This window comes from Canis lupus, chromosome X, assembly GCF_011100685.1.
Source record: "Canis lupus familiaris isolate Mischka breed German Shepherd chromosome X, alternate assembly UU_Cfam_GSD_1.0, whole genome shotgun sequence".
NCBI lineage: Eukaryota > Metazoa > Chordata > Mammalia > Carnivora > Canidae > Canis > Canis lupus.
Genome location: NC_049260.1, coordinates 47,377,319 through 47,398,003, shown reverse-complemented (window position 1 = coordinate 47,398,003; position 20,685 = coordinate 47,377,319). Strand labels below are relative to the sequence as shown.

General features: G+C 36.7%; 1 protein-coding gene across 1 annotated transcript; it reads right to left on the bottom strand.

Annotated features, from left to right (window-relative positions):
- Window positions 1–1,698: 1,698 nt before the first annotated feature.
- Window positions 1,699–18,746, bottom strand: FOXR2 (forkhead box R2). Its single transcript, XM_038586512.1, has 4 exons — window positions 18,613–18,746; window positions 12,243–12,301; window positions 8,752–8,811; window positions 1,699–4,732 (listed from the first exon to the last, which is right to left on the bottom strand). Exon 4 carries the CDS (start codon window positions 4,192–4,194, stop codon window positions 3,247–3,249), a length of 948 nt encoding a protein of 315 aa, XP_038442440.1. The 5' UTR covers window positions 4,195–4,732; window positions 8,752–8,811; window positions 12,243–12,301; window positions 18,613–18,746; the 3' UTR covers window positions 1,699–3,246.
- Window positions 18,747–20,685: the final 1,939 nt, after the last annotated feature.

Here is a 20,685-nt window from a genome sequence, read left to right as displayed (position 1 = left end):
AGAACAAATAGTCCTAAAATTTGCGTATGGAATCACAAAAGACCTCAAATAGCCAAAGAAACCTTGAAAAAGAACAGAAAACTGGAGGTGTCAGAATTCCAGACTTCAACTATATTACAAAACTGTTGTAATCAAAACAGTATGGTACCTGGACAAAAATAAAAAAAAGACATCTATGGTCAACTAATCTTTGATAAAGTACAAAAGACTATCCAGTGGGAAAATTTTTCAACAAATAGTGTTAGGAAAACTGGACAGCAACATGCAAAAGAATGAAACTAGACCACTTTCTTACACCATACACAAAAATAAATTCAAAATGTATTAAAGACCTGAATGTGTGACATGAAACCCTGAAAATCTTAGAGGAAAACATAGGCAGTAACCTCTGATATCAACCATAGGAACTGCTTTCTAGATAGGGCTCTGCAAGGGAAACAAAAGCAAAAATGAAGTATAGGGACTACATCAAAATAAAAAGTTCCTATATAGTGAAGGAAACAATCTACAAAACTAAAAGGCAACCTATGGAATGAGAGATGATATTTGCAAATGACATATCTGATAAAGGGTTAGTATTCAAAATATATAAAGAACTTATCAAACTCAATCTCCAAAAAATGAATAATCCAATTAAAAATGGGCAGAAGACATGAATAGACACTTTTCCAAAGAAGACATCCAGATGGATGGGAAGATGCTCAACATTAACTGACCATTAGGGAAATACAAATAAAAACTACAATAAGATACTGCCTCACACCTGTCAGAGATAGCTAAAATTATTAAACACAGAAAACAACAGATACTGGTGAGGATGTGGAGAAAGGGCAACTCTCTTCCAGTGTTGGAGGGAACGCAAACTGGTGCACCCACTCTGCAAAACATTATGGAGGGCCCTCAAAATGTTAAAAATAGAACTACCCTACAATCAAGCAATTTCATTACTATTTACCCAGATGATACAAAAATACTAATTCAAAAGATTACATGTACCCTGGTATTTATAGATGCCTTATTTACAATAGCCAATTTACAGAAATAACTCATGTCCATTGACTGTTGAATGGATAGTGAAGAGATGGTATATATATATATATATACAATGGAATATTATTCAGTCATAGAAAAGAATGAAATCTTGCCATTTGACAGGACATGAATGGAGCTAGAGAGTATTGTGATAAAATGTCAGTCAGAGAAAGCCAAATACCATATGCTCTCACTAGTTTGTGGAATTTTAGAAACAAAACAAATGAGCAAAGGGGAAAAAAGAGAAAAACCAAGAAACATACTCTTAGCTATACAGAACATACTAGTGGTTACCAGAGGGGAGGTGGATGGGGGGGATGGGTTAAACAGGTAATGGGGATTAAGGTGTGCACTTGTTATGAGCACTGGATGATGCATGAAAATGTTGAATCAGTATATCGTACAGCTGAAACTAATATTAAACTGTATGTTCACTAACTGGAATTTAAATAAAAACAAAAATAGAAAGTCTGAACTGTGAAAAATTTGCAGAATAAGTTTACTGTATACACTAGAACATGTAGTTTGTGATAAAAAGTCTTCTGGATTTCACAACATGCTCTTTTGCTTAAAGTGTTATTTGTGAAAAAAGTGAAAACCAAACACTGAGGGCTTATAGCCAGAATATTTTATTAACTCCAAGGTATGATGTCAACTTTGTTTCCCTTTGGTACAGAAGTAGTATCTACAATTACTTTTTTGAATAATATTCTTTGAATGCTCCTTTCAGAATTCAACTTAAATATACAGTTTTGTACATGGTGTAATATACAATAACCAAAAATGTAAACTTTTCAATTGATTTACAATATATTGAGTTCATAGCTTTTGCGTTTTGTAAGGTATTTTTACCCCCATTATTGAAGCCTTTGCAATTAAATATATCCCTAATAATCTATTTTATTCTGGATATATCTTAATATGTTAACATGAAAGGCACAAAAGTATGATTAAATCTAATAAAATAAAGTTTATTTGTATAGAAAGTGTTAAGAGAATTTTGAAATTAGAAAACCAAATGCTTAAATGTTCATTGTTGCTTGTTTTTATTTTTTAGTAAAACACCACTGATACCTTTTGGTTCACAATAGACCACAGGATAAGATCCAAACACCTAAGTAGTATTAGAAAAGCCTTTTGCCTACATTTCTTGCCACTCTTGGCCCTAATATAGCTAAACTGCACTGAAATTCCTACCACTCCTCCAACCACTGCAATTACTTTGTTTATACAGTTACCTCTGTAATCTCCTTTCTTCAGTTACGTGCCTAGCAAATCCCTATTTATTCTTCAAAACTAACTCAAAAGGTATTTTCTTTTCAATGCCTTTCCCAGGAAAAATGTCTCCCCTTTTCCATGGCAACATTACATATATGTTTCATTACATTTGTTATTACAAATATGCAGTTATATGTCTGTCTCCAACTAAACTATTGACTTTTTATCTTTAGCACCTAAGATTGACCTTATGCACATTGGCATTTCCTCAATAAAGTTTTGATAAATGAGAGCATGGAAAGCAAAGATTTGTCATCAGAAAGCTTGGGGTTGATACAAACTTAATTCAAGGGCTTTCAATATACAAACTACAAGTAACTGCTTGGAATTATTTGTCAGTACTGGAATTGGTTGGCAACTGAACAAGGCTGAGAAGTCCAGGATCAGAAAAAGAAAAGTGAAGACCTAAGGGGTAACATTGGTCATTAAAAAAAGAGATATATCTGATGAATGGTGGAAGGGAGATACTTGAACCTCCAGGCTTCAAACATCATGCCTAGTTCTTTATGCATATATACCTTCACATGGCATTTGAGGCTCTTCAAGGCCTGGTTCAGTCTTGCATTTTATGTTTTGTACTCCACCATTTGCTTTCATATGTGAGTATACACTCCAGTACACAGAATTCCTTTACTTGTAAAATATGTCCTCTCTCCTTAACTTCCATGCTATTATTACTAAGATTTCTTGCCTCTGCTTAAAATGCATAACAAATACCACTGTTCTCATGCAACTTTCCACGATTCTCTACCTGGATTTAAGCTCTACCTCCTCTGTATCAACCTCTCAGTTTATTTAATACTATTCTTGTAGCTGTAGCTAAATGTAGTCTTGTCACCTACCAGGCAGGGTAGGCTGAGGGATTAATGAAGGCCAATCCGGGCAAAGGTGGGCCCAGTAAGGAGGGCAATGTTCCAAAAAGGGAGAAATGGCACTTCAAAGGCCAAAGAGGGAAGTCATCACATCTGGTTGGCTCATACACTGTTGGATGCTCTCCCTCCGAGCAGAGGCTAAGGCACGAGTCTCCTCCTGAAAGCGCCGGTGTCCCTCTTCAGTAAGCCTCCAGAGGCCAGACCGTGGCTTTACATGGGTCCCATTCTGAAGATTGACTGGTGCCTTCTCAAAGCTGCCCAGGAAACAGAGATTGTGGCGGATGGTGTTTTTCCAGCCATTTGGAGCTGTCCAAAAAAAGGGGAAATGCTGTCGGGTGAAATTGTAGATCTCTTGCACATTGAGGCCACAGGGTGGGCTGTTTCTTAATGCCAGGGCAATTAGGTGACTGTAATTGAGTGGAGGCCGGGGCCAGGACTTCCTCTCCTGGCTGTTGCCTTGCCATAGCTTCTGGTTCTGGAAGCACTCCCTTTTGTTAGGGGATTGGAGGGACACAGAGCAGTTGTTCTCTTGTTCCTCGGTTTCTTCTTTTGTGAGCTCCCAGTCACTGGGAGGATAGATGAACCGCTTCTGTGGGGAAGATTTCTTGCTGGAGGAAGCTGTCAGGGATTCCATCACTGTGGCCTTTGAGCAGTTAGACTCATTCTTTGGGAGTGGCTGAGGGTAAGGAAGCATGCTTGTCAGATCCTTTTCTTTACTGGGATTTAGGGTCTCCTGGCTGCCAAGGGGGCACATGATGTTGGGATTTACCCACATCCACAGGTTAGGTTTAGAGTCAGGACCATCTTTGTCTGGACTGGTTCTCCTCTCTTGAGGCACCTTTGGGGGCTCCATTACTCGGAGTCTATATTGGGCAAGGTTCTGCTCAGTTAAGTGGCATTGGTCTGTGGTGGAGGGCAAGAACAATTCATTCCCCATGTCCCAGTCCAGCAGCCCTGGGACCTGGCCATGGAGACTGTACCAGAAATCGGGATTTTTTAGTTTTATGTCCATCTTTAGTAGAGAGGTAGGTAGAGAGAGATTTCTAAAGGGACAGAAATCTCTGAGGTACTTTTCAAAGCCGTTGTTGGGGCACTGTTTTTGATGCCTTATATCTCATCTGGGGACCTTATCAGGAGGCCTGTTAGAAGTACTAGAAAAAGGTGTATGGATACGTCATTGATTGGTGGTCGAACTTGGAGAAGTCTCAGTGTTCTACAACAGAACTCAAAGCAGAAAAGTAACTAAAACAAGCTTTTTAGTAGGAAAAAAAGTTCAAAGTAGAATTCCCGAACTTCTGTTGGAAGCAGGGAGTCCCTGCACAAGGATCTACATGTTTTGAATTATGTGCTAACTAAGGTGATTTGCATAACAAGTTGATGGGCATATCTTTCAACTCTTTCTAGGTTCATTTAATTAGGGAACAAACAGGTGTACAGATCATATTATATTTCTGAGTTGTTCTTAAATGATTTAAAAAATCATTCCACTTTTAAGTGCCTTTTGCCAAGAGCTTTCACATAGATGATCTCAATTGATTCTCATGACAGCCCTGCAAGATAATATAGAGGGTATCATTAACCCCATGTTACAGACAAGGAAACTGAGATCTACAGGATATTTAAGACTACATATCTAAGTAATATAGCTAGATCCACAGTCCAAGTTTTCTAATCCTTTCATTATACCTACTGCTTCTTGATCACATTCAACATACTTTACAAATGAGGCAGCAATATATGTAACCCATATTTTAGAGTAAAGTGGTTAACCATTAGAAGATAATCACCATTAGTCTCAGTTCCATGCTAGAACTCAATCGTGCTGTTATTTTCAACCCTACTCTGAAAACAGCTGGCCTCACTCTCTCCAGGTCACCTTCTCAGGAACTGAGGTTTGAATTATACTGTGAAGACAGTAGGACCAAAAAAGCTATGATGTGCAAGTTCTAAAAACTCCAGAGTTTGGCTCTCCAGTAAGTTAATCCCAAAGCCGTTCTTAGGAAAATGGAAAATAGAAAGATATCACTTGAGTCTGCACAAAATCCACCTATAAAGTATGTGATTTTGTTAAAACCATAACACAAGAATATACCTCAAAAATATCCAACAAATGTCAACAAAACCTACTGGAGGGACATACTAATTCCCCTATTGTTTTCCCACTCTCTTGTCCTATTCTATTCAAAAGAATCCTCCATTCTGCCAGAGTGATGTTTTACTATATATATATTATATATATATATATATATATATATGGTAAATATATATAATATATATATGTCTAATATATATGTGCATATATACACACACATGTATGTATATATGTAAAGTTTAATAATAACACAATCAACTGGGACACCTGGATGGCTCAGTGGTTGAGTATCTGCCTTTGGCTCAGGGCATGGTCCCAGAGTCCTAGGATCAAGTCCCACATTGGGCTCCCTGCGAGGAGTCTGCTTCTCCCTCTGCTTATGTCTCTGCCTCTCTCTCTCTCTCTTTCTGTGTCTCTCATGAATAAATAAGTAAAATATTTTAGAAAACAACACCATCAACTTAATACTTACTAAATGTTCTAAGCACTATATATAATATAACTCACTAATACTCAAAACAACACTATGAAATAGGTACTCTTATTATTCTCCCTTTACAAAGGAAATATAAGGAACAAAAACCCTAGGTCACACAGTGAGTAGAAAGCAGAACTGAGTTCAAATCTAGGCAGCTTGTCTGCAGAGCACGTTTTTGTTCACTATTCTGATCTCTTCTGTTTCTTTTTTTTTATTCATGAGAGACACACACACACAGAGAAAGGCAGAGACACAGGCAGAGGGAGAAGCAGGCTCCACGCAGGGAGCCCGATGTGGGACTTGATCCCAGGTCTCCTTGATCATGCCCTTAGCTGAAGGCAGAGGCTCAACCACTGAGCTACCCAGGCGTCCCTCTTCTGTTTCTCTACTACAAAATAGAATATGACTTAATGCAGCATAAAAGGCCCTCCAGAATACTACTTCCTTTTACCTTTCCAAACTAATTTATCACTTCAGCATCCTTGCTCCATACTTCACATCCTAGAAACACTGAATTTCTGGGATTTTCACACTCTGCTCCCATCATTTGTCTGTTTTCTTGCTCAGGTTGGCACTTCTACCTGGATGACCTACTCTCATTTGCCTTGGTTTGGCTAAATTCTACTCATCTTTTAAGACTCAAGAAACCTTTTCTAATAAAAATGTTGCTTCTACCTTTCCATAGGGAGAGGATTAATGGATGCCCTTTCCCAGTGGAGCACTGACCTGAGTAAAGCATAGGACTAGCCTGAAATAATCAGCTTATTATGACGATTCCAGAGAGTCTGGTATCATTTTGGTTCTCAGTAGTCCTTTATCCCATAAATGGGAACTCTGGTGTTACAAAATTTCTCTTTTATTTTCACCAAGGAACACAATCCAATCTTTAGAGACTGGCTAGTAAAACCAGGCTATCATTGTGTATTTTATTTCTTTGCACCTCATTAAAGCATTTACTATATAGGTATTGGTCATCTACTGTGTTTCAAGCATATGTAATAGGTCTGGCAGATCAGTAAGACACAACTCGAGAGAATACCATAGCTTAACAGAGGAAGACAGACAAGTAAAGAAAAAATTATAGTACAGTATAATGAGTGCTAGACACTATACTAGGACAGAATAGAGAAGGAAAACCTAACCCAAATAATAGAAATTAGAAGTGTTCCCCCATAGGAGTTGCTTGACCTAAGATTTAAAAATATGTAACCTAAGAGTAGAGACATGGGGAACAGGCTATCACGTGGCAACCAAATGCTTGGTAACTTGTTTCTTAAGTGTGCTTTAAAAAAGGAGGCTGGAGACTTTTGCATTTGCTTAGGAAAAATATTTAAACTCATATTTGTGGGTGAGTATCCTGACTTTCAGGCTCCCATCCATTCCAAGTGTTAATATAGGTAAAAGTGTTAGTGATTGATGAAATCAATTAATAAGCAAGACAGGTACAACAACATAATCAGTTGGAAAAAGTGGAGAGACATAATAACCCTAGAAATGTATTTTCCAGGGGCACCTGGGTGGCTTGGTGGTTGAGCATCTGCCTCGCTGCAGGGAGCCTGCTTCTCCCTTTGCCAATGTCTCTGCCTTTCTCTGTGTATCTCATGAATAAATAAATAAAATCTTAAAAAAAGAAATATATTTTCCCGTGTATGTTTATGTTTGTTCTCTCTTTTACACACAGACATACACAATAATGGCCCAACAGCAGCAGCAACAGAAGTAACACTTTTGCATGCCATCAATTTCCAAAAGCATTTCTGTGCCCAGACTTTGGTCTCTACTAAAAGAACTTACAAGGAGAGTAGTTGATACATGTTTTGGGAAAGAAAAAAAATCAGATACATCTAATAAATAAATCCTTTTTTTACAAACAAAAAAGGTTTCAAGAATGTCAGTGCCAGTATTAACAGGATGCAAAGTCAACTTTCAGGGGCTCTTGCTACCAAACTGTGACTTTTTGACACATATATTATGATTAATTGAAACTGATTTAATCTGTAAAGGGCCATGAGTACACAATAGTATCTCAAATTCTTTTAAAATGTAATTACAACCAAAAAAGAGCAAATGCCATAGGATATTGAAATTTTCCTGTTTTTATATAGGAAACTCTCAAATGTTCATGGGCATTTTTTTCTTTTTTTAAATTTTATTTTTTTAATTTTAATTTTAATTCTTTATTTTTATAAATTTATTTTTATGGGTTTTTTCATTTTAAGTCAATGTTTATAAAGTATAGATAATGTATTTATTTCTATTGGAGGGTAAGCAGGAAAGAATGCATGAGAAACAATGAGTAAACTATATGTGTTTCCAGAAAAGAGGTACCACACCAATGGGTACTGCATATAGTTGTAAGCTGTCTGAGCTGTTTCCAAACCATACAAACTGATGCTGGGGATATATTAATCCATAGGAAGTGCTTCTTTCTAATTCATAAACAGGAGCCATCCAGTTGCCTTGTGGCCACAACTCACATTTTCTTAAAGAGGCCAACTTTTTTCCTAATTCACACATAGACCATCATCCATATATATCTAGTAAAACAGAGTAGCACGAATGGTCAAACATAATAATAATCAGGCAGAAATAGGTCCAACAAGCTTTTGCAGGATGGCTAAAATTATAGTGAAAAGAAGAGAACTACCTAGGAAGACTCAATGTCTAATCTTCTAGGAAATGAATTATTTAGAAAGTCCTACTAATTATAATAAAATACAAATAAACAATAAACTTTAATAGTACTAACAAACTAGTAAGTATAGCAAAAATACGGGATAATAGGTACTACCAACACGCAAAAATTAAGAAATGTTTATTCTTGTTAAAGACAAGTTAAACAAAAAATTAACACTCCATGACAGATAACCAGAAATGACATGAAATAACAAACAAAACATTATTATTAAAAGGATTTTAGCCAATGTCTCATAGTTAAGATTGAACTATGTCCTACAAGACCCCAAAGAACCAATTATTGATGACCCATACTCTGTTACCTCAGCTTTTCCAAGATGATATTTCTCGTTTCCTCTCAATTGAGTGAGATTATTTAGATCCTAAGAAAATGTAAAAATAATAAAATTACTGAAATTGTAGTAATATATCAAGAGAAGTGTAACACCTTAAAAAGGAAAAATGTAAGGGTAGAAATAAAGAATAAATAAACCCTGGTATTCATATTTTAGAATAGGCTTAAATGTAAGACCATGAATATATCTGTAATCATTGCATTTGTGTAGGTTTCAAATGCTATTCACGCTGACTGAAGTGTTTACAAAAAATTCATGTTAAATTTTCAATTACAGTTTAAAACTTTTAGGAAATTTAATTCTTCAATTGATAAGGAATATTCAGATTATCAATAAAATCAATTTTAAAAGTAAAGGATCTAAACCCTAAAAACTATAGAAAACTTTTGAAAGAAATAGAGGAAGACACAAAGAGATGGAAAAATATTCCATGCTCATGGATTGGCAGAATTAATATTGTGAAAATGTCAATGTTACCCAGGGCAATTTACACGTTTAATGAAATCCCTAGCAAAATACCATGGACTTTCTTCAGAGAGTTGGATCAAATTATTTTAGATTTGTGTGGAATCAGAAAAGACCCCACATAGCCAGGGGAATTTTTAAAAAGAAAACCATATCTGGGGGCATCACAATGCCAGATTTCAGGTTGTACTACAAAGCTGTGGTCAACAAGACAGTGTGGTACGGGCACAAAAACAGACACTTAGATCAATGGAACAGAACAGAGAACCCAGAAGTGGACCCTCAACTTTATGGTCAACTAATATTCGATAAAGGAGGAAAGACTATCCATTGGAAGAAAGACAGTCTCTTCAATAAATGGTGCTGGGAAATTGGACATCCACATTCAGAAGAATGAATCTAGACCACTCTCTTTCACCATACACAAAGATAAATTCAAAATGGATGAAAGATCTAAATGTGAGACAAGATTCCATCAAAATCCTAGAGGAAAACACAGGCAACACCCTTTTTGAACTCGGCCACAGTAACTTCTTGCAAGATACATCCACGAAGGCAAAAGAAACAAAAGCAAAAATGAACTATTGGGATTTCATCAAGATAAGAAGCTTTTGCACAGCAAAGGACACAGTCAACAAAACTAAAAGACAACCTACAGAATGGGAGAAGATATTTGCAAGTGACCTATCAGATAAAGGGCTAGTTTCAAAGATCTATAAAGAACTTATTAAACTCCACAGCAAAGACACAAACAATCCAATCATGAAATGGGCAAAAGACATGAAGAGAAATCTCACAGAGGAAGACATAGACATGGCCAACATGCACATGAGAAAATGCTCTGCATCACTTGCCATCAGGGAAATACAAATCAAAACCACAATGAGATACCACCTCACACCAGTGAGAATGGGGAAAATTAACAAGGCAGGAAACCACAAATGTTGGAGAGGGTGCAGAGAAAAGGGAACACTCTTTCACTGTTGGTGGGAATGTGAACTGGTGCAGCCACTCTGGAAAACTGTGTGGAGGTTCCTCAAAGAGTTAAAAATAGACCTTCCCTACGACCCAGCAATTGCACTGTTGGGGATTTACCCCAAAGATTCAGATGCAGTGAAATGCCGAGACACCTGCACCCCGATGTTTATAGCAGCAATGTCCACAATAGCCAAACTGTGGAAGGAGCCTCGGTGTCCATCGAAAGATGAATGGATAAAGGAGATGTGGTTTATGTATACAATGGAATATTACTCAGCCATTAGAAACGACAAATACCCACCATTTGCTTCAACGTGGATGGAACTGGAGGGTATTATGCTGAGTGAAGTAAGTCAATCGGAGAAGGACAAACATTATATGTTCTCATTCATTTGGGGAATATAAATAATAGTGAAAGGGAATATAAGGGAAGGGGGAAGAAATGTGTGGGAAATATCAGAAAGGGAGACAGAACATAAAGACTCCTAACTCTGGGAAACGAACTAGGGGTGGTGGAATGGGAGGAGGGTGGGCGGTGGGGGTGAATGTGTGACGGGTACTGAGGGGGCACTTGACGGGATGAGCACTGGGTGTTATTCTGTATGTTGGTAAATTGAACACCAATAAAAAATAAATTTATTATAAAAAAATAATAATCCTGGAATCCTGGAATGGAGTCCTGCGTCAGGCTCCCTGCAAGGGAGCTCCCTGCAGGGGCTCCCTGCAGCTTCCCCCTCTGCCTATGTCTCTGCCCCTCTCTGTGTGTTACTCATGAATAAATAAAATATTTTAAAAAGTTATGATTAGCTATTTGAATTTAATAAAATCGAGCAGTAAACAAAACACAAGTAGTAGCAAGTATTTCTCTTCATACACAAAACGCACTGAATGCTAAAGAAACATGAAAGATTTTACTATTTTAACACTATTTTCATTAGTTTCTCTTTCCAGCAATCAGATTGACTTTTCAAGCTCCTTCTCACTGTTGAAGACTTTCTCACTTTTCTCACATGAACCAATATCAACAGGTCAATTTTGGGCATTTTTAAGTTTAAAGTAGCTGGGCTTGTTCAAATGGCAAATTGTAGGAGTCTATTGAAATAAATCATTGCCATTTGACCTACCAATTTATCTTTGCTACACTTTACTTCAGTCTCTTCATGTATAAAATGAGATAATAAAAAAACTCTACCTGGAGATCCCTGGGTGGCTCAGTGGTTTAGTGCCTGCCTTTGGCCCAGGGCACTATCCTGGATCGAGTCCCACGTTGGGCTCCCGGCATGGAGTCTGCTTCTCCCTCTGCCTGTGTCTCTGCCTCTCTCTCTCTATGTCTATCATAAATAAATAAAATCTTAAAAAATAAATAAAAAGAAACTCTACCTGAACAAGTTATTGAGAATATAAAATAAAGCAATGTATGTCATTAATGAATGTATAATGTAATATGAAGATCTAGTTTTAATATTTGATACATAAGAAGTTCCATAAATACATGCTTTTATTTATGTTATTATTTTTAAGGGGAACATGTCTTCTAAACATGAATATATAAAACAGAAATCATATTGGAAAACAAATAGAATTTAGTTGAATGACTATTCATGGAATGCTTACTTAATTCGGCAATCATGAGATTGGGTTCTAACTCCTAGTTGGGGAGCTGCAATCTGAGCTCAAAATACCTCAATCTAACAAAACTTTAAGTCTTTATTTCAAAGTTTTGAGAGTTCTGAACTTGTGGGAGCAAAGCACATCTTTATTTGGAATACTTTAAAAATTATTTATTTATTCATTCATGAGAGACATGGAGAGAGAGGCAGAGACACAGGCAGAGGGAGAAGCAGGCTTCATGCGGGGAGCCCGACACTGGACTCAATCCCAGGACTCCAGGATCACGCCCTGGGCTGAAGGCAGACGCTAAACCGCTGAGCCACTGAGGCTGCCTGGAATGCTATTTTTCCAAAGTATTATGAGACACTTTGAAAGTCAATAACCTCTTGTTTATTTTCACTTACTGCTTGTTTTTCTTTCCAAGGGTTCAACCTCAGGTGCCTGGGAAGGGGAAGAGAACTTTCTACAAGACAAAATAAAACATAAAAAAAAATGAAAGCCTTGTCAAGACAGTTACATCCTCTGATGAGTTTCACACAGATTAATGCAAAGAAGCTGTTCTTCTACAATAAGGATTAAGTGACTTGTCAAAAACATACAGACTACAGAGAGATTAGGGTCAGGATGTTTTACACAATCTCAGCTGTTTTCTGTTATTCTGAAAAGGACAAGTCACACCAGCATATGTATATTTTTTAAACATATATTATAGCCAGGTCAATACAGCACAATGGTTTCATAAACTTTGGTAACCCTCTTCTCTTTGCTCCAAACATATAAGAAATAATGAATAAAATTACATAGAGAGACAGACCATAAAAGATAGTCAAGATCAAACATAAGAAAAATATCTCATTAGACCAGAAATACAAAATAATGAGTTGAACTGAAGCCACTGGTTTGTTGGACTTTGGATTATCAATTGGGAAATGGAAGTCAAGCATTTGGTTTTTCTGGAGGAAACAAGACCTAAAGTCAAGGACCAGGGGGACACCTGGGTGGCTCAGTGGTCGAGTGTCCACCTTTAGCTCGGGTCATGATGCTGGGGTCGTGGGATCAAGTCCCACATCAGGCTCCCCACAGGGAGCCTGCTTCTCCCTCTAGCTCTGTCTCTGCCTCTCGCTGTGTGTATCTCATGAATAAATAAATAAAATATTTTTAAAAATCTTAAAGAAAAAAGTCAAGGACTAGGGCAGGGCTACCTCTGCTTGTAAAAGGAAGCTGAAAAACATAGCTGCCAAACCCTGGCAAGCTGCAGGTCAGAGAAAGAAGAATATCACATAAAATCTTGCAACCAGATGCCAGGTCACACTATTCACTATCTATGGTAAATGGTTCTATTGAATCTCCTTGGATTTGTGGTATCCTCGGTAATGTCACACAGTAGTAACTCAAAATTGCCATTCTGAGATCTAATAATAAATCGAGGCCTAGAGTACTGGGAGGAAACAACTCAAAAACTTCTTGATAGGGATGGGTAAGCTTAGGCTCATGAAGAGAGGTAGTTGAGATGCAGGGAACAGAAATCTTTCATTTAAATTAAGCTGAAAACTAAAATCTTAAAATACATGAAGAAATTTAATAACAAGAACAATTAACAACCAAACGATTAATCCACTCCAGACAGTAATAATATTATGGAATTACCTGGAAAATAAAATGTTTAGGACACTCAAACAGATAAAGAGTTAACATATTAAAAAATGTAGATAATGAGGGGCACCTGGTTGGCTCAGTTGGTTGAGTATCGACTCTTGATTTCAGCTCAGATCATGATCTCAGGGTCATGAAATGGAGCCCTGAGTGGGGCTCTGAGCTAGGTGTGGAATATGCTTAAGATTCTCTCCTTCTGTCTCCTTTGCCCCTCCCTGCCATGTCCCCCATCAAATATGCGCGTGCTCTCTCTCTCACTCTCTCTCTAAAAAATTATACACACACACACACACACACACACACACACACACACACAATGAAAAAAACTGGTAGAGTTAAGGGACACCTGGGTGGCTCAGTGGTTGAGCATCTGCCTTCGACTCAGGGTGTGATCCCAGGGTCCGGTGATCAAGTTCCCCATAGGGCTCCTCACAGGGAGCCTGTTTCTCCCTCTGCCTGTGTCTCTGCCTCTCTCTGTGTGTCTCTCATGAATAAATAAAATCTTAAAAAAAAGAACTGGTAGAGATGAAAAAGAAACTATATGCCACTGAGATGATCAAGCTTTGTTACATAGCTAGACTTCAGAAGTGTGTGTGCCTAGCTATAAAAAAGAGAATTAATTCCCACTACCCTGCAGCAGTGAGAAAGTCATAGATATTGATGCTCAAACATGCTGTGTTGGAAGCAGGTTAACTACTGAAGCTAAGACTTTAATTGGTAAAGCCAGAGGGAAGACATAGAACCCCTGGTTCACTTACAAAGTAACAATGACAATGGAGAGTATAGCCCAAATAGAGTCAAATCTAGATGGAAAATTTGGAGATGTAGATTAATATGATGTTTCATTCTTTTGAAGTAATCCTAACTATTCATTGTGACATACAGTGAGATGGTTGAGCGGTCAGCTCTGCCTCAAAGGGTGCTGAGAGCTCCTTCCAGGAAGTTTACCAGAAGGTTCTAAAGCATTATCAAAGGTTTTTTTAAATTAAGAAATAATTTACATACATTGAAATGCATAGAAAATACATATTCAATTTGATGAATTTTGACAATTGTATACAGCCATGTAACCACCATCCAAAATAAGATGTGGAACATTTCTATCACCAAGAGGGTCTTCTCATTCCCTTTCCAGTCCATCTTTACTTACCCTTGCAACTACTTTCTGTCTTCTACATCATAAATTACTTGTGCCTGTACTTGTACTTTATGTAAAAAGAACTATATAATAATGGTGGTAGTAGTAGTAGTAGTAGTAGTAGTAGTAGTAGTAGTAGTAGTGATTGGCGCATCTGGGTGACTCAGTCAATTAAGTGTCCTCCTTCGGCTCAGGTCATGATTCCAGGGTCCTGGGATGGAGCCCCACATAGGGCTTCCTGCTCAGCAGGGAGTCTGTTTGTCCCTCTCCTTCTTGAGTTTTCTCTCTCTCTCAAATAAATAAAAATAGTAATAAAAATAATAAAGCAATAATCTTAAGAGCTACTATTAAAAAGCTTCCTTCTAAAGGAAGGTCAACTAGATTGGAAGCAGGCAATAATGGATGCTAGAAATATTTACACACACTGAAGTAAAACTGTCAATCTGGATCTTTGTACCCAACTAATCAAGTATGAGGGCAAAATAAAGACATTTTCAGTCTTTAGTCAGTTATTCACCTACATCATGTCATTACAAACACATATAAGCCATGTATTTTAGCAATAAGGGAAGTGAAGCCAGAGGAAAAATATAGGGAATAAAAGGGAACCAATGATGATCAAAGCAACTGATAAACGGCTTAATATGACTGTAATATTATAACTGATTTTTGTATTTCAAAAGGAAAACTAAAATTCTATATAAAAAAAAGAAGAGGTACAGTGGGTAGTTCAAGCATACTAAAGCTTTGCTCCAGTTAAGAGGACAGAAATACTGAATGACTGCAGACTTTCTTAGAACATTTTATAGATATATGTATATATCTAAAATATTTAAGGACAAACAGTAAGAATATAAATATAATATATAGCATTCAAATCAGCATAACAATGTGACAAAGCCAGAAAGCTGATGTTAACCAAAGACAAACAAAAAAGAGTAGAAATGAGTTAAAATATAACAATAAGCTTAATAATTTTAAACAAATTGACCCCACCTAACAAAGATTGTCATAATAGTTTTCTTTTGTAATCCAGTTATATACTATTTATAAGAACTATACCTAAAACAAAACCACATGAAAATATTAAAGCATAACCAAATATATAATGCAAAAATAACAAAGTTGGTCTGGCAAAATTAATATTAGGGAAAACAGAATTAAAGGAATAGAAAGCATCAATAATAGAAATACTCCATAATCATAAAAGAAACAATGCACATTGACTTGGATGCATGTCACAATGTGTTAGCACAACAAATGGAGCAAAAACTGACAGAATCACAAGGAAACACATAAATACACAAGCAAGACAGAGAATTATACTACCCTCCATCATAAATAGATGAGGAAGAAAAATAATGACAAAAGCTTTGAAAAATAAAAGCATAGAAGATAAGTCTATATAGAGAGATATGACTCTTCACCCAAAAAATAGAAAATATACATTCATGTCAAGAATTTAAGAAATTCACCACACAGTCGGTCACAAAGAAGTTTCAAAAATTTCAAATAATCTATCTCATATAGACCCTTTCTCTGACCACAGTGCCATTAACCATGAAATATAGGAAAATAATAAAGTAGAACATTGCTTAGAAACTTCAAAATAGCTCCTTACAATCTCATTGGTTAAATAAGAGTTCAAAATGAAAATTACAACATATTCAAACCCAAACAGCAACAGAAACACTATATTCTGAAACTTGTGAAATATACTAAAGCAGTATTTAGGACGGAATTTATAGCCATAAATGAACAATTTTGTTGACAGGTAAAACATAGATTTTTTTTCCACAAATGAAAATAGAAAAACCAACAAAATGAATAAATCTTATTAAAAGACATAAGATAAAATCAAGAGATAGATATACCATATTTACATATTGGATGGTTCAGTATTATACAAATTTTAATATTCTGCAATTTACTCTTAAACTCATTGCCATTCTACTCAAATCCCCAAAGGATTGTTTAAAAAAAACTTTTCAAGTTGATTTTCATATTAAAGGGAGGAGCAAAAGGCCTAGAATACCTAAGGCACAATAAGGAAAATAAAGTGAGGAGTTTGCCTTACCAGTCACCAAGACTTACTGTAAAGCTACAGTAAATTAAGACTGTTATTAAAAGAGGTAAGACAAAAAGGCCCAAGAACTTAAGAATCCAGAAACAAACCTCATCATCATTCTCTAGTCTTTTTCTCCTTAGTACTTATCATTCCTTAGAATGCTATATAATTCTATTATTTATCTTATTTATTGTCTGCCTTCCCAGGTCAATAAAGACAGATTTTGTTGTCTGTGTTTGTTTATGTTTTCAATGAAGAGTGCCTAGAAGAGTGCAGGGCTTAAAGCAGATGAGCAATAAACATCAGCTGAATGAAACAAGAAAAACCTAAATGTGAAAATCAAAACTCAAAATCTTAAAAAAAGACAATCCAGGTGAATAAGTATGTTTATGTACTTGGAGTGAGGAAGAATTTCTTAGAAATACAAACAACAGGGGTGCTTGTGTGGCTCAGTCAGTAAAGTGCCTTTGCCTCCGACATGATCTCAAGGTTCTGGGATAGAGTTCTGCATCAGGCTCCCTGCTCAGCAGGGAGTCAGTCTGCTTGCTCCTCTCCCTCTGCCCCTCACCCCTGTTAATGCTCTCTCTCTTACACTCTGCTCTCTCTCAAATAAATAAATAAAATCTTGTAAAAAAGGAAATACAAAACACATTACAAAAAATTTTAAACTCATGAATACACATACGTCATTATAAACAAAGGTTAAGCTTCACTAGTAATCAGAGAAATGCAAATTAAAACAAAAATAAGGGATCCCTGGGTGGCGCAGCGGTTTAGCGCCTGTCTTTGGCCCAGGGCGCGATCCTGGAGACCCGGGATCGAATCCCACATCGGGCTCCCGGTGCATGGAGCCTACTCCTCCCTCTGCCTGTGTCTCTGCCTCTCTCTCTCTCTCTCTGTGTGACTATCGTAAATAAAAAAAAAAATTAAAAAAAAATAAATAAAACAAAAATAAGATGTTACAAACCATTAGATTAACAATACCTAGTAATTTTGAAGATAGTTGAAACTTACTACCTGAGAATTCTACTTTTTTGTTTGAAAGGTAAAACAAATGAAAACTGGGTAACAATCTAAATGTCCATAGTAGACTGAAAAAATATATATATTAGGGTATGATCATTATAATAGATTATTCTAATATTAGAATAATGTACCAAAGCTACAGAAGTCAATATGGCTTAATTTCAAAAGTATAATTTTAAATGAAAAAGGTGCAAATGAATATATACTTTATGCCATCATTTAAATGAAGTTTTAAAAGCTGCAACACAATGTCATTTTAAATATGTAGATTCAAAAATGTGTAGAGAAAGTTCAAAACTATGCAAAGGGAAAAAACAGAATTATTTTCTAAAAGAGATGAGTATATAAGGGAGTTTCAACTGTGTTTATAATGTGAGAAAAATGAATCAATAATGAGATGCCAATTTACACCCATCATTTTGGCAAAAATTAAGAAACAACATCAAGCTTTGATAAGAAGGGAGGAAACACTCTTATTCACTACTGGGAGTGTAAATTGATGCAGCTGTTTTAAAGGGCAATTTATCAGTGTTTATTAAAAGTCACAATCTGACTAGTCTAAGATTCAGCAATTTTTACTTCTACGTATGTATCCTAGAAAATACTTGTGTGCTTAAGGAAACATGTAAGAGGGTTCTCCTCATAATATTGCTTGGAACACCGAAATATAGCAAAATACTTATGAATATGGAAATAAGTAAACATAGTTACAAAAGGAATACCATGCAGCTTTCACAAAGGATACATTATTTGTAAAAAAGACTGGATGCAATACAGAATTGTTGGTGAAAAAAATTAAGTTGTATAAAGTTACGGTAAACTATGGTTAAACAGAAGGCTGACCGTAGTGAGAAGACTCAAGTGTGGGTAGTGGTGACTAAATGCTTACCTGTAGTGAGGAGGAGGACCCTGATGTAGCAAAGCCGATCATAACTGTGAAAAGAAGTACTTACTATGACGGCACTAACACGAAAATCCATCAATGCAAAAAACACATGCTCGTAAGGCGGAATTCTCCATGCGTCTTCCTGTATGATGAAGAATATGACGTGAGCAAACTGACCCATGGAAAAGAGAAACATCATGATGTGGGCAGGGCTAAATGAAGGCCTGCCAATAGAAATGAGACAGACCCTACGGTAGGCACTCTACCCAGCAGCCTACTTGAATGATAAAGAGGACCCTTATGTGGGGAAGGCTGTCCATAGACTGCCTATATATTAAAAGGAGAAACACCATTATTGTGGGGAGGCCCGATGAGAGGTCTCCTAATGGAAAAATAAGACCCTGGTGTCAGCAAGAATAAGCATAGGACTCTCCACGTAATAAGGAAGGCCCTGGTATGTACTGAGATGAATAGAGAGCTCCTGGTAGAGACAAATCCTGGTATAGGTATGCCAATAGAGGAGAACTTTTGTGTGAGGGAAACTGTCCAGATGCCTGCTTATACAGAAGAAAGAGACCCTAGTTTGGAAGGGTATAATTAGGAGCCTTCCAATAAAGAATAGAAGAAACCTTGGTGTGGGTGGGACTAACTAGAGGATGCCTGTGGTAACAGGAAGGATTCAATGTAGATGGGGCTGTCCAAAGACTTGCCTGTAATGATAAGGAGGAGGACTCTGCTGTGGTTGGAACTGGCAGAGGTGTTTGACTATATTGATGATCAGTATCCTGAAGTGGTTGAAGCATTAGGGGCCTGTTTGAAAAAATGAGGAAAATCTCTATGTGGTGGAATAAAAATTGAAGCCTGATTGTAGTAATAAAGATAGACATGACCATGTAGAAGATTGCAGATGGAGAATTTAAAGCTTCTCTGGGGACTGGGTTTTAATAATGGAGTGGCAGCTTGCATCAGTTTCTATGTATAAAGCACCTCTGAAATGGATAAACCCAAGATCTGGCTGGGGAATTGTCTTCAAGTATATTAGGAAGACTTTGGTATTAGATTAATGCTGGTCTCATAGAATGAGATAGGGAGTGTGCATTTCTGTTCAATTTTTTGGAAGAGTTTGAGAATAATTGGTCTTAATTTTTCTTTAAATGTTTAGCAGAATTCTCCAGTGAACTGATCTGGTCCAAGGTTATTCTTGTGAGGGTGGTTTTTAAATTAATGATTCAAACTCCTTGCTATTATAGCTATGTTGAGATTTTCTATTTCTTCTCGGTCCAGTCTTGCTAGGTTATGTTTCTACATATTTGTCTATTTAATCTAGGTTATCCAATTTTTTGGCATGGAACTGTTTATAGTATCCTTTTATAGTCCTTTTTTTTAAAAAAAGATTTTACTTATTTATTCATGAGAGACACAGAGAGAGGCAGAGACATAGGCAGAAGGAGAAGCCGACTCCCCACAGGAAGCCCAATATGGGACTCGATCCCAGGACCCCGGGATCATGCCCTGAGCTGAAGGCAGACACTTAACCACTGAGCCATCCAGGCGTCCCTCAATTTGTTCTCTTAATTAAGAGTCTTTGTCATGGATTGCCTCTCTCTCTCTTTCCCTCCCCTTTGTTTTGTTTCTTAAATTCTGCATATGAATAAAATCATATAATATTTGTCTTTTTCTTACCGATTTTGCTGATCATTACACTGTCTAGCTCCATCCATGCAAAAAGATAGATGAGGAATATTCCAGTGTGTGTGTGTGTATATATATATATATATATATATATATATATATATATATATATATCACATTTTCCTTATCCATTCATCAGTCATTGGACACTTGGGCTGTTTCCATAAATTAGCTAATGTAGATAAGGCAGTTATAAACATTGGGGTGCGTCATCACTCTGTATTAGCATTTTTTTATTCTTTGGATAAACACATAGTAGTGCAATTGCTGGACCATAGAGTAGTTCTATTTTTAACTTTTTAAGGACTTCCATAGTGTTTTCCAGAGAGGCTTCAATGGTGCATTTTCACCAACAGTGCAAGATGATTCCCTTCACATCCTCGC